The sequence below is a fragment of the Lepisma saccharinum genome, chromosome 21, assembly GCF_977018435.1.
Source record: "Lepisma saccharinum chromosome 21, izLepSacc3.1, whole genome shotgun sequence".
Taxonomy (NCBI): Eukaryota; Metazoa; Arthropoda; class Insecta; order Zygentoma; family Lepismatidae; genus Lepisma; species Lepisma saccharinum.
In genome coordinates this window covers 44,351,943-44,364,328 of record NC_139249.1, presented here as the reverse complement: position 1 = coordinate 44,364,328, position 12,386 = coordinate 44,351,943, and the positions used below count along the sequence as shown (strand labels likewise).

The 12,386-nt window shown below is 39.1% G+C and overlaps 1 protein-coding gene across 1 annotated transcript in view; it reads right to left on the bottom strand.

Annotated features, from left to right (window-relative positions):
• Nucleotides 1–4,540, bottom strand: part of LOC146004155 (histidine decarboxylase-like) — a 155,622-nt gene extending 151,082 nt beyond the window's left edge. The window contains exon 1 of the mRNA XM_083142821.1: nucleotides 4,488–4,540. Within this exon, the coding sequence (XP_082998947.1) occupies nucleotides 4,488–4,515 (28 nt within the window). The 5' untranslated portion in view covers nucleotides 4,516–4,540. The remainder of the gene's footprint in view (nucleotides 1–4,487) is intronic.
• Between the last annotated feature and the right edge of the window lie 7,846 nt (nucleotides 4,541–12,386).

Here is a 12,386-nt window from a genome sequence, read left to right as displayed (position 1 = left end):
AAAGGACTCAGGAAACTGACACAATGATGGCAGCGGTACCTGGATGCTCAGGGATTCCTTTGAAAAACCCGCATAGTTCAGTGCTTGTAGGACTTCGTAATTTCTTCCTAGAAATGAACATCTCGGTCAACCTTGAACGACCCTTGCACAAAAATTGACAGTTTAGCGGAAGGGACACGTGCCGACTATCTATTGAAAAAGGTATTGATATACAACGATCAACAAAAATATTTGAGCAATCCTATCTAGATGGTAAAATAAAAAATAAGTCTAGCGCAAATACATGATTCGGGAGTAGATTTACTAGACATTTAAATAAGTCGACACCAGAAACCGAATCCGCGACTTGTTAATTGCCTGGTGATAACGTTAACTGGTTAACTGATTGGACCAATATTTCCGATTTTTTACAATTTCTCCTGAGAAAATGAAATTTCAAGCTCATGTCGATTTCAGTATATCATTGTCAATATAAATAACATAGATCTACTTCTATTTCAGAAAAATCCACTAATGCTGTCATATTACAATCAGAGGGTACTGGGTTCATTTCCTGGTGAAGGTACATTGTATAGCGGTTCAGTTATTTTGAAGGTCAAGCCTCGGTTAGTTTATCTGACCACAAACTGAGCTTTTTAAAAAAACTCTTTTAATTATTTTGATGGAAATATGTTAATCATACTCTCTCTCTCTTTCTCTCTCTCTCTCTCTCTCTCTCTCTCTCTCTCTCTCTCTCACACACACACACACACACACACACACACACACACAGCTATGAGCCTTTTTTAATATCTAGAAAAATATTCGCATTATATTTCCAATGTTACGTCTTATAACTTTGCAGCATATTCTGTACCACTCCTAAGAAAATATTCTAAATCCACATGTATGTACAAATAAAAGGCTAGGTAATAACTAGCACACTAATAATAATGAAAATAATAGTAATAATAATAATAACCCGTAGCGCAACAGCCCGTGAGGGCCAGGGCCTACCTACCGACTGCCAGCCTCATTTCCACCTACCGAGGTGGGAGATCATCCAACCGGCTACTGGGTGACGTGTGGTCAGCACGACAAACCCCCAGTCTTTGCTGTATTTTTTATGACCGGGTTACGCTACTCATTCGTAGCTAACCAATTTCCTCACTATAGTGGGTGACCACCGACCGCATACACAGGCCGAAATCTCAGGAGAAAAGTTGTTACGATTTCCCCAGGAGACTCGCACTTACGCGCGTCCCATGGAGACACATAGTGGTTCGGATCGCACTTAAAACTGTAGGTCGAGTCCCAATTAGCCTTAGTTTGCATAAAGTGAACTTAAAACAACAAATCAACCAATACTATCTGAAATATCTTTTTTCCACTCTTACCGAAAATATATCCTCCCAGTTTATGATGTTGCCGCAAGAGAGCTACTTCCTGTCCTGTCAACTTTAGTCTGTAATGGATTCGATGCTTGGAGGAAAGGTTAGTGTCTCGTCGGGGGTGGTAATTGAAGTTGTGGGGGAGGAAGTAGGAAGTGGGTGCCAGCGGAAGAATGGGTTCGCCGTGAAGGGAAGCTTCGTCACTTTCCAGGGTGGTAGTTGCGAATTTATTTCAACCGACCTCTGAGTTGGATTGGTTAGCGTAACCTCGTTCGAAGTCAAGAGTACAATATTCTATTCCTGGGTAATGTGGCATTGTGTTTATCCCATCACTTATGTCATCCAGCAATTCATTCTCATCATCGCGAATAACTTCGGAAAGTACAAGAGCAATTGAAATTATCGAATTGAAAATGCGAATAATTTATTTCAGAAATGAAACTCAGTAATTCATTACTTATTAATAGGAGCGGATTTATATGAACGGGAATGGTCAAAATATGGCTAAAACAGACGAAATATGCACAAAAATTGTACCCTCAAGTTTCTATCATGGTCAATAATATGATTTAAGAAGTTTTGAAACTACTTGCTCTTGCTATTGAAACATATTATCATTGTCATTTCACATTGCGAAACCAATTTTATTAAAATTTTAATTCAAGGTGCACGTGTTGTTGCTACAAAGATGTCCCTTGAACCGTGAAACCGCGGGCTGCCATTGCATGCAGTGTCGACATACAACACGAATCTTTACTCTGTTGAATAAAAATCTACATAAAATCGGTTTTGCAATGTGAATTGACAATGATAATGGGTTTTAAAAACAGCTGCAAACAGCTTAAAAATAGACCAAGATCGTATTTGTACGATTCCCCAATTCTATGAAAGGTTGTTTTTTCACATAATCGATAAGAACCTTTCTTGGCCGATTTTAAAGATCTAAGAATTAAGAATTGTATTCAAAACATTTCTGTCTGCACCGTACTAAAATTTCGTCACGATCGGATCACAAGTTTTTTATTTATATAAAATAAAACGGCAGTCTTTGGTTCTCACGACAATAAAATATCGCAGGCATTCTCTAAAGAAATTTTGGTTCCCATAGCTTAACCGGAATTGAATAAGCAAAATTTTTATGTGACTTGTTTTTAGGTAGGTCCGTTCAGGGCTCGAAGTAGAAATTTTCAAGAAACGGAACATTTAATTTTCTTAACGTGTTATTATTAATATTATTATTATTATTATTATTATTATTATTATTAGTAGTAGTAGTAGTAGTAGTAGTAGTAGTAGTTGTTGTTGTTTTTGTAGTAGTACAGGGCGTTCGAAAAGTCTCTGCACTTAAAGTTTGTAAATTTATTTGTTGCGTATAATTTATTGAACTTGTCAACATAATGAATACATACTTTTGTTAACTATATCTTGAAATACACAAAAAATAATTCGTAAAGTAAATCTGAGTAATATTGCAATTTCTGAGGTCGGTAACACATTGACAAGAAGCAGAACTTTCCTCGCGTTGAAATACACTATTGAAACTAAATTTGAAACAATCATCCATTGCGATTTTACCTGGTGCCGGATCATTGGGAAATAAACTTTTCCACTTCTCCTCTGATCTTTCATATGACATACTCAAAATATGCTTCCAAGATAGTGATTCCCTGTGTGCGCCTAAAGATTAACGGCAACGGAACGCAACTGACCCGTTTCTGGCTACTTAATGGGCGATAACCTTTAAGATAACCTGCAGACTTCTGGCACGGAAATTCCGTGCTTTGGTTTCGCGCGTTTTCCTGTAGTGGGTGTTACATCATTTGATTTCAATAGAAGCAGACAACAGAAGTTCTGTTACCGCATTTCTCCGCGTTTCCATGCGTCTCAGTGGGCGATGTGCCTAAAATGCATTGTTGACAAACTGTGATTGTACGTCTCACGCCGAGGACTGTAACAGAGTCACTGCTCTAAATATAACGTAAACACGTTCTTGAAGTTCCTACCAATCCCTACTGCCAGGCTTGCCAACTCATCCAGGTGAATGCCTTGGTAGCTTTTTTAAAGTACGGAGTGTGGAGACTTTTTGAACGCACTGTATAAGCAAGTAAGAGTGTGGAAACTTTTCGAACGCACTGTAGAAGCAACAGCAACAGGGGCAATAGTAGTAGTGTTTCATTACTAAAGCAACGAGAATAACGACTAATGGAATGAGGCGCTGTATTCGAAGTAATGATAGTTAATGCTAAAACATTTATATAAGAAATATAAAGATCATGCCACACGAAAGAATTTAGTTTGATTTAGGAATTAGGATGTCCAGGTAACTTTATACCGTTATGTTAATCAATGAAAATATAAAACACAATAAGAGAACCTGAATTTGTGTAAAGATCTTGTGCAGGAGGATACTTCTGTCAAGGCAAGAAAATGCACAAGACACGACAAATAATACTAATTAACAAATAAAAAAAGTAAAAAACGAGAACCAGATGGCACAAAAACATAAGGCAATGTAGATGCCAATATACTCTGCTAAGTCCCCTGGCGTCAACAACAATCTTCACGTAGACGGGAACTTCATAAGAATGCTATAATATCTATTAAAGAGCATTAACAATTTACACTGAAGAGGGAAATGTAGTGAAATATGTTTGCACTGGAACGGTCCGTTACCATTCCTGACGAGACGGAACGGGAAGGTTCCAGATATTCACGAACCGGAACGTCGTTTCGGTCCGCTCCGGTCCATTTCGAGCCCTGGGTCCGTTGGTTAAATTTTAATTGGATTACAAACTCGAATGTTCATAATTTTTAATCCGATTGTAGGTGATCTTGACAATTTGATACAGCATTGTGAAGACAGTTTTCAAGCAAGATAATTCACTGTCAGAACAGAAGGTAGAGACGATAAGAAAAACTTGAAATCCCGGGCTTCCTGAGCGTGACAATTGCTTCAAACACTTTCATTGGCGTTATTATTCAAGAATCGAAACTATGCTTGGCTGTATTTCCTGCGCAAGACGGAGATATATTTTGGTTCTGAAGAGCTAAGTTTCAGAGCCACGAACTGCTACAAATGAGCCAAGAATACCAAGAAGAAAAATGTATTTTTCTTACCTCTTTTTCGATACTCTTCGAAATCCATTCTTTTCAAAGTATGTGTGTCACCTGAAAAATAAAAGAAAGTGTCTCATTAATTCATGTGAACTAACATAATGTAAATAATCTCATACTGGGACATAATATTTTACTTACCATGGAATGAATTTAGTAAATTAAAAACACAGCACGCAACAGACAATGCCTTAAAACCTAGCTGTATACGGGATTGGTGCGAGGCACATCCAGCTGTTAACACTTGGCGAAAATTGGTTTCTCAAATATGCTGATAGCACGAAACTTACATGTTTTATTTTCACTAATACAATTCTAATAATGCCTACGTTATTAGGTTAGGAGGCCAGGTGTAGGGCTATTAGCAACCAGTTCTATTAATTTTATTTAACAGAAAATTCCAAATACAGCTTTAGCTATTTTATATTTGAATATAATAACAATAGAAAATAACAATAAAAAATAAAATCTTATAAACTTAATTACGTAAATGTGATAAAGTGACTTACATATTTTTTACACAACAACCTTCTAAAACGTAACTGGTTTTCAAAAATGTCCATTCTGTTTGCTAAATTGTTGTATTGGCTGGGTAATCTGTAGCACAGGGAACGCTGAATCCGGCGTAATCTTGGTTTATGGCAGGTGGAAAGTTTAGGCCTTATGACTCCCCCACTTAATTTACGTTTATGTAAAAGGCAAGTTGCGTGCGAAAGTCTTAGCACGCAATAGATAGGTGAAACAGAACCCCTTTTTCCTCGAACCACAAAACTACACGTGGAGTGAGAGCTTCATTACTCAATTAGATACACCGAAACCTATTCAACTCTAAGTTTAATGCAACAAATGTATTGCATGTTTAACAATTTGAAAGGTACATACAATCTATATTCATAGATTTCATAAACATTCAATTAACAAGAATTGTAACAAATATCACACCAACTTTTAAATTAATAACTATTAAATAATAACTTTGCCTGCAGTTTCAGAGTTCCGCCCGTGTACATATTAAGTGGTTATAGCAGGAAATTAATTCTTTACTTTAATCGGAAGTAACACAATCGACTATACCTAGTGTATGCTATTGAAATTTGATAAAAAATATAGCTCCCCCATTTTTAAGTAGTTACTACACTGGTCAAAAAAATTAGGGAATCAAGCAAGAAATCCCAAAACCAAAGTTCGTAAGTCAAAAGTAGCAATGTATTTTGATTAGGTGAGTGTGTCCTCAACCAGTACAATACATGTCTATTGAGTCATTAGCACAACAGAGTTTTTGGGGTGATTTCTGCAAGGTACTGCACAAAATCAGGAGAACAGCACGGTGATAAGACAACAGAAATGGACAGATACGCAACAGATCCATACCTCTAATAAGGCGTGTGGTCGTCATGAACTGCTATGACAGCTGCACATCTGTTTTGCATGGAACCAATAAGGTTATCAACGACAGCCTGCAGGATATTCACCCATTCCTCCAGAAGGGCCATTTCCAACAGTTGCAGATTTGTAGGCGGCGCTAGCCGAGCAGCAATACGTCTTCCGAGTGTGTCCCACACATGTTCAATGGGATTCAAGTCTGGGGAGGACGCTGGCCATACCATTCGTTCGATACCCTCATCCCGTAGCATGGCGTCAACCAGACGTGCTCGGTGAGGTCGGGCATTATCGTCCACAAAAATGAAACGATCACCGATATCTGAAGCCATTGGGACAACATGAGGCCTGAGGATCTCATCCCGGTACCGTAAGGCTGTCAAAGTACCGTTCCGGATAATGTGCAGGGGGGTACGTCGACCAACACTGATCCCTGCCCATACCATTAAGCCACCGCCACCATACTGAGACACTTCGCGCACATGTGCGGGATAATTGCGAGTCCCACGTTCCCTCCAGATAACAATGCGTCGATTATCTGACTGGGGACTGAAACGCGACTCATCCGAGAAGAGAACTGAACTCCACTCTCCATGTCCCCAATCACGATGTTCCACAACCCACTGTCTGCGGGCCCTACGGTGTTGGGCATTCAGAGGGACACACACCATTGGTCTTCTTGGATAAAGACCCCTTTCCCGCAGGCGATTTCGTACAGTTTGGCCCGAGACTCTTCGTCCTATTGGCAAAACAAGGCCGCGTTGCAAGTGAGTTGCAGTTTGCTGCCTATTCCTGCGAGCCGACCCCAAACTGTTGTTGACCGTGGGCGACCTTGCCAAGGCCTCCTTCGTACTGTACCTGTCTGTTGAAATCGTGTCCACAACCTGGAAATGACACTGCGTGACACACCAAGGGCTGCAGCCACCTCACGTTGTGTTTGCCCTGCTTCCATCCTCCCAATGGCTCTCCATGCGCTAGATTCCCCTAAATCGTGTTGTTCTGCCGTCGTTCCTATTCAACACTACTCAACTGAATCCCACCTGCACTTACGGTCTGCCAGCACCACACAACCGGTGTTCCCAAGTGACCTCGTGATTGCTCCTCATATCACAAATTCTGCCACGTGCCTTATGATGTCACTAGAGAGCTCTTCATGCTGATGATTCATCACAGACGAATTGTACTGGTTGAGGACACGCTTACTTCATCAACATACATTGCTACTTTTGACTTTCCAACTTTGGTTTTGGGATTTCTTGCTTGCTCCCCTAATTGTCTTGACCATTGTATTATTTCCAGATGGCCAATGAGGTTAATAACACGGATTAAGCCCACTTTTGACGAAATAATTTTCCTAATCATTTTTGTTTACATTTATGGGGCCTCTCCAATAGCGCAGTCGTAGCATCGTCGCCTTGTAATCAAGGTGTCCCGGGTTCGAGAACCGGCGGATACACAATGCCAGTAGTGTAAACTTAGCGGTTCGACCCCAGGATGAGCCATTTTTTTACGATTTAACCTCAGTTATAGCCTTTCATGGCGATTTTTTTGTGGATTTTATAGCGTTCAACGACATTTTAATGCAATTTTCATGAGAACTAAATTTTCACAAAAGGATGTGATATATATTATTAAATACATTATTGTATGTGGTGAACTAGCAGTTATGGCCAATGTACATAGTCTGTGCATAGCAACGATCATGCATCTTGTATATGTGTCTGATGGATGATTTAAGTTTTAATAGTGTAATCCACCTTGTTACAAATTTGAATATATTTAATTATGAAGTTCCAATCTTGAGATGTTTATTTCTGTTTATGTCATTAATATTAGGACATAACAAAATGGCGACGAGGATTAAAGAAGATAAATAATTACTACTGTAAGTAGAATTATAGTAATTAAGTCCAAGTGAGCCAGTATGGAAAAACACATAAGTTTTATACCTGCATTTGAGGCTTATGACCCAAGCCAGGATATAAATTCGTATATTAAAAGATTCAAGGCTTTTATTGAGGCTAACGATATACAAGAAAGGAAACTAGTGTTTACTCTTATTTCTGTAATCGGTAGTTTACCATATCAAGAGCTGGAACACAGATTAAGTCCAAAGGATCCATAAGATTGCACCTTGGATGACTCTTTGATATATTGCGAAAAATATATGCACCACAGGTTAATAAATGAATTCAAGTGTATATTAGCCGGTTCTAAGTAGTACTTTGTAGGTATTCTCTTTTTTTACCAATTGAATATCACTTTTTGACATATTTTGACAATTTTTTGTCGATGTTTTAGCGTTTAGCAATGTTTTTTAGTACAATTTTCACTGCAAAACTTTTTCCCCCACTCGTACTTGGTAGGTATGCATTTGTATCCTCTTTTTTTATCAATCGAATATCAGTTTTTGACATATTTTGACAATTTTTTGTCGATGTTTCAGCGTTTAGCGATGTTTTAGCAAAATTTCCTATTTTTCCCACGTCGTACTTGGTACGAATGCCACGATCTTACGTGATATAACTTAACCTATCCTTTTTTATTACGTGCTAAACTACACGAGAGCCTCTACTAGTAGTGGTAGTGCCCGGGTTCTACGCCCTGAAGTGAGGATAAAAAAACCCTCAAAAACTCACTTTCTCTCCACGTTCCGCGCCTCATCTATTGCGCTGACGATGTTTCGCAGCGTAGAAAACAGCACCAAAACATCAAAAACTCACTTTACTCATTTGGGGTTCTGCCTCGAAGTGAGGCTCGGTGAGGCTCGCCTTAATGGTTTTACGTGATATAACTTAACCTATCTTACGATTTTTTTTTTTACGATCTTCAGTGACCTATCATTTTTTTTATTTGCACACCGAACTAACTTACATTATATTTTATATAACCTTGTTGATTTTTTTTTAGTATGTGGCAATTTTTTTTTAGGAATATTTTTTAAAACTGCTCCGTGACCCTCTTGTTTTTCACGTCCTGGACAAAGGACTTCTCGGCGACCAGGATGACGCTGCACACGGTGTCCTCGGGCAGCGCGTCGTGGAACTCGCAGACGACCTTGATGTTGGTTCGATCGTTGACCACGACCTGCTTTCTTTTTGTGGTGTTGATGACGAACATGGGTCTGTGGGTTATGAATTCGCTGGGCGCGTAGTACATGTCCACGTTTCCCTCTGTTACTCTCTTGTAAGCGGTGTAAGCTTCGTAAAGTTTTAGATAATCATCTTTGGTCATGTCGAGGTTGTAATTCTCGCGCGGGAACACTTCGTTCCTGCCATTCTTCAGATAAACGTTCTTCATCTTGCAGTCGTCGAATTCGCAAACAGATTTTTCCTAAGTCTTACCGTTTCCAAGATAACCCCACTTCCGGTCGCCATTTTGGATTTCCGAGCATAGGTTCTATTCATATTTTACTTACATATAGGCGTACATGATGAATCCGCAAACAGATTTTTCCTAAGTCTTACCGTTTCCAAGATAACCCCACTTCCGGTCGCCATTTTGAATTTCCGAGCATAGGTTCTATTCATATTTTACTTACATATAGGCGTACGTGATGAATCAGCAAACAGATTTTTCCTAAGTCTTACCGTTTCCAAGATAATCCCACTTCCGGTCGCCATTTTGGATTTCCGAACATAGGTTCTATTCATACTTTTTCTCACATATAGGCGTACGTGATGAATCCGCAAACAGATTTTTCCTAAGTCTTACCGTTTCCAAGACAACCCCACTTCCGGTCGCCATTTTGAATTTCCGAGCATAGGTTCTATTCATACTTTTTCTCACATATAGGTGTACATGATGAATCACCAAACAGATTTTTCCTAAGTCTTACCGTTTCCAAGATAACCCCACTTCCGGTCGCCATTTTGAATTTCCGATCATAGCTTCTATTCATATTTTACTTACATATAGGCGTACGTGATGAATCAGCAAACAGATTTTTCCTAAGTCTTACCGTTTCCAAGATAATCCCACTTCCGGTCGCCATTTTGGATTTCCGAACATAGGTTCTATTCATACTTTTTCTCACATATAGGCGTACGTGATGAATCCGCAAACAGATTTTTCCTAAGTCTTACCGTTTCCAAGATAACCCCACTTCCGGTCGCCATTTTGAATTTCCGAACATAGGTTCTATTCACATTTTACTCACGTATAGGCGTACGGTATGAATCCGCAAACAGATTTTTCCTAAGTCATGAATTGGACGGTTCTATGGCAACCTATATTAATTCTCGTAAGAGAACAGAAAACACACAAAAAAAAAGAAAAACAATACTGTGGTCACTACAACAAATAGTCTTCTTCAACCCCTATCCAACAAACAAAAAAAAAATCATCATCCTAACTAGAACCATGTAACTAACATTGTGATGACTCATATTAAGCACCCCTTAATTGTATTACTTATAAGGGTATACTATTGCACAACGTTTTTGCAACAAGTTATTACGTAACATTGTGATGACTCATATCTAATGCCCTTCGTTGTATTAACTATAAGGGAATAAACTATTACACAACATGTTGCAACAAGTTATGACGTAATGTGATGAGTCATATCTAACGTGGCGTCTTCTGATTGGTTAATTATTACAGGTGTTTTCAATACGGTCCGCGCTTTTATTATATAAGACGGCATACACTGCAGATCAGTCAGTCTCGTGAGAGCAGCCGAAGAGTACGGACGTCCTGTTGCAGCGCTCCTCGTTTTTGTAAAAAAAAATAGGTATTTAACTTTCTTTGAAGCTACATACCATCTATTATTTCAAGTTCAAAGGTGTTTCACGTGGTTTTTCATAGTAATTTCGACCAGATTGAATTTTGACGTGATCGTGCATTTTCTATTTCACCTCAAGAAATTCTATATAAATAACATACCTGAAAATTGTATCGCTATATACTTGACTTTTTGATTTCTGTGATTTTCGAAAAAGCAATGGCATCCACCGCCAGTTTCAATCGTAGAAATGATAAAACTGAATGTGTTACTTGTGGGAAGCTAATCTCAAGGAACAATTTATCGGTACACAGGGCAAGATGTAGCGAAACAGGTTCGAGAATTAATCGTTCGTTACCTTCTAAGCCTTGTGCTCGATGCGGAAAAATGATCAGCATTACAAATTTAAGTAAACACCTCAAAATTTGCAAACCATCGACCGGACAAGCATCGAAAAGGAAAATCGATAATTCAGAAACGGAAGCTTCCACTTCCAAACTAAGTAAATTATCCAATGAACGCAAACCAATTAGATCTGCATTCAACGACCAACTCCAGGATTTTTCAATTAAGTCAGAACCAGGCCGTGACATTCTAAGTTTCTTGGACGAAACAAAAACATCTGTACTAAATATTTTGAAAGATAAACTTGAAAACAACTCTATAAAAGTATACGTTGTTCTGTTTTCTGAATACGAGAAAGTTGATGGCACAACGAGTATTTTTTATCATCGTACAAAAAACCAGACACTTTATTTTGCTGACGTCGAAAATTTGGACAACTTCTATTATAAAGTTTCCAACGAGCTGGTTAAGAAACATGACGATTTCGAGGCTAAAGGGTCGGGATGGTCTCTATGTGGAAGTCCTCACACGTTAACTGTTTACGTGAACCAATTCTCGCCTCTTCGCGCTTCCAGCTACGTTCCTCTTCCACCGAACATTCAACACAAGAGGGCTATGTTAAATATACAGAACAGCGATAAAAAGTGTTTCCTTTGGTGTGTGTTGGCAGAACTTCATCCGATTCAATTGTCAAATCATCCAGAACGGATTTATCATTACAAGCAATACGAGTCCGAGTTTGAAAGTGTAATGTCTGACATCGAATACCCGGTGACATTGTCGGATATAACAAAGTTCGAAAATCGTGCCGGAAAACGCATCGCTATTAATGTATATTCCTTCACGTCAGATAAATATCTCGTGCATCCCGTCAGGATAAGCGATATCGACGATGACGATGCTCGTGTGATTAATCTTCTTCTAATTTCAAACGAGGATGTTCATCACTACACGCTAATTCGTTCACTATCACGTTTGGTCAAAAGTCAAACAACCAAGTATGAACATTGCATCGAAGTTTGTCCGAGATGCCTAACCACGTTCGACGATCAAAAACAACTCAATTATCGAAAATACACCGGACGTCAAACTGCTGTCGATAAACTTGCCGAACATAAAATTTATTGCGGTGACAACAGACCGGCTAGAATGTTGATGCCCGAAACGAACGAAGTCGAAGAATTCAAAATGCACAAGGCATTGTCGGAACATCCCGCAATCATCGTCGCAGATTTCGAGTCTTTCCTGAAACCACTCTCCTACTGCGAACCGGATCCTGAAATTTCCTCCACAACGCCGTACCAGCTTCATCAACCTAATAGTTTCGGCTATGTTGTTGTGCGACGCGATAAAATAAATGAAGCATATATATACCGCGGGCCAAATGTAATCGAACACTTCCTGGAAAAAATGGTGGAGGAGGTTGAGGTAATTGGTAGCGTACTGCTTAC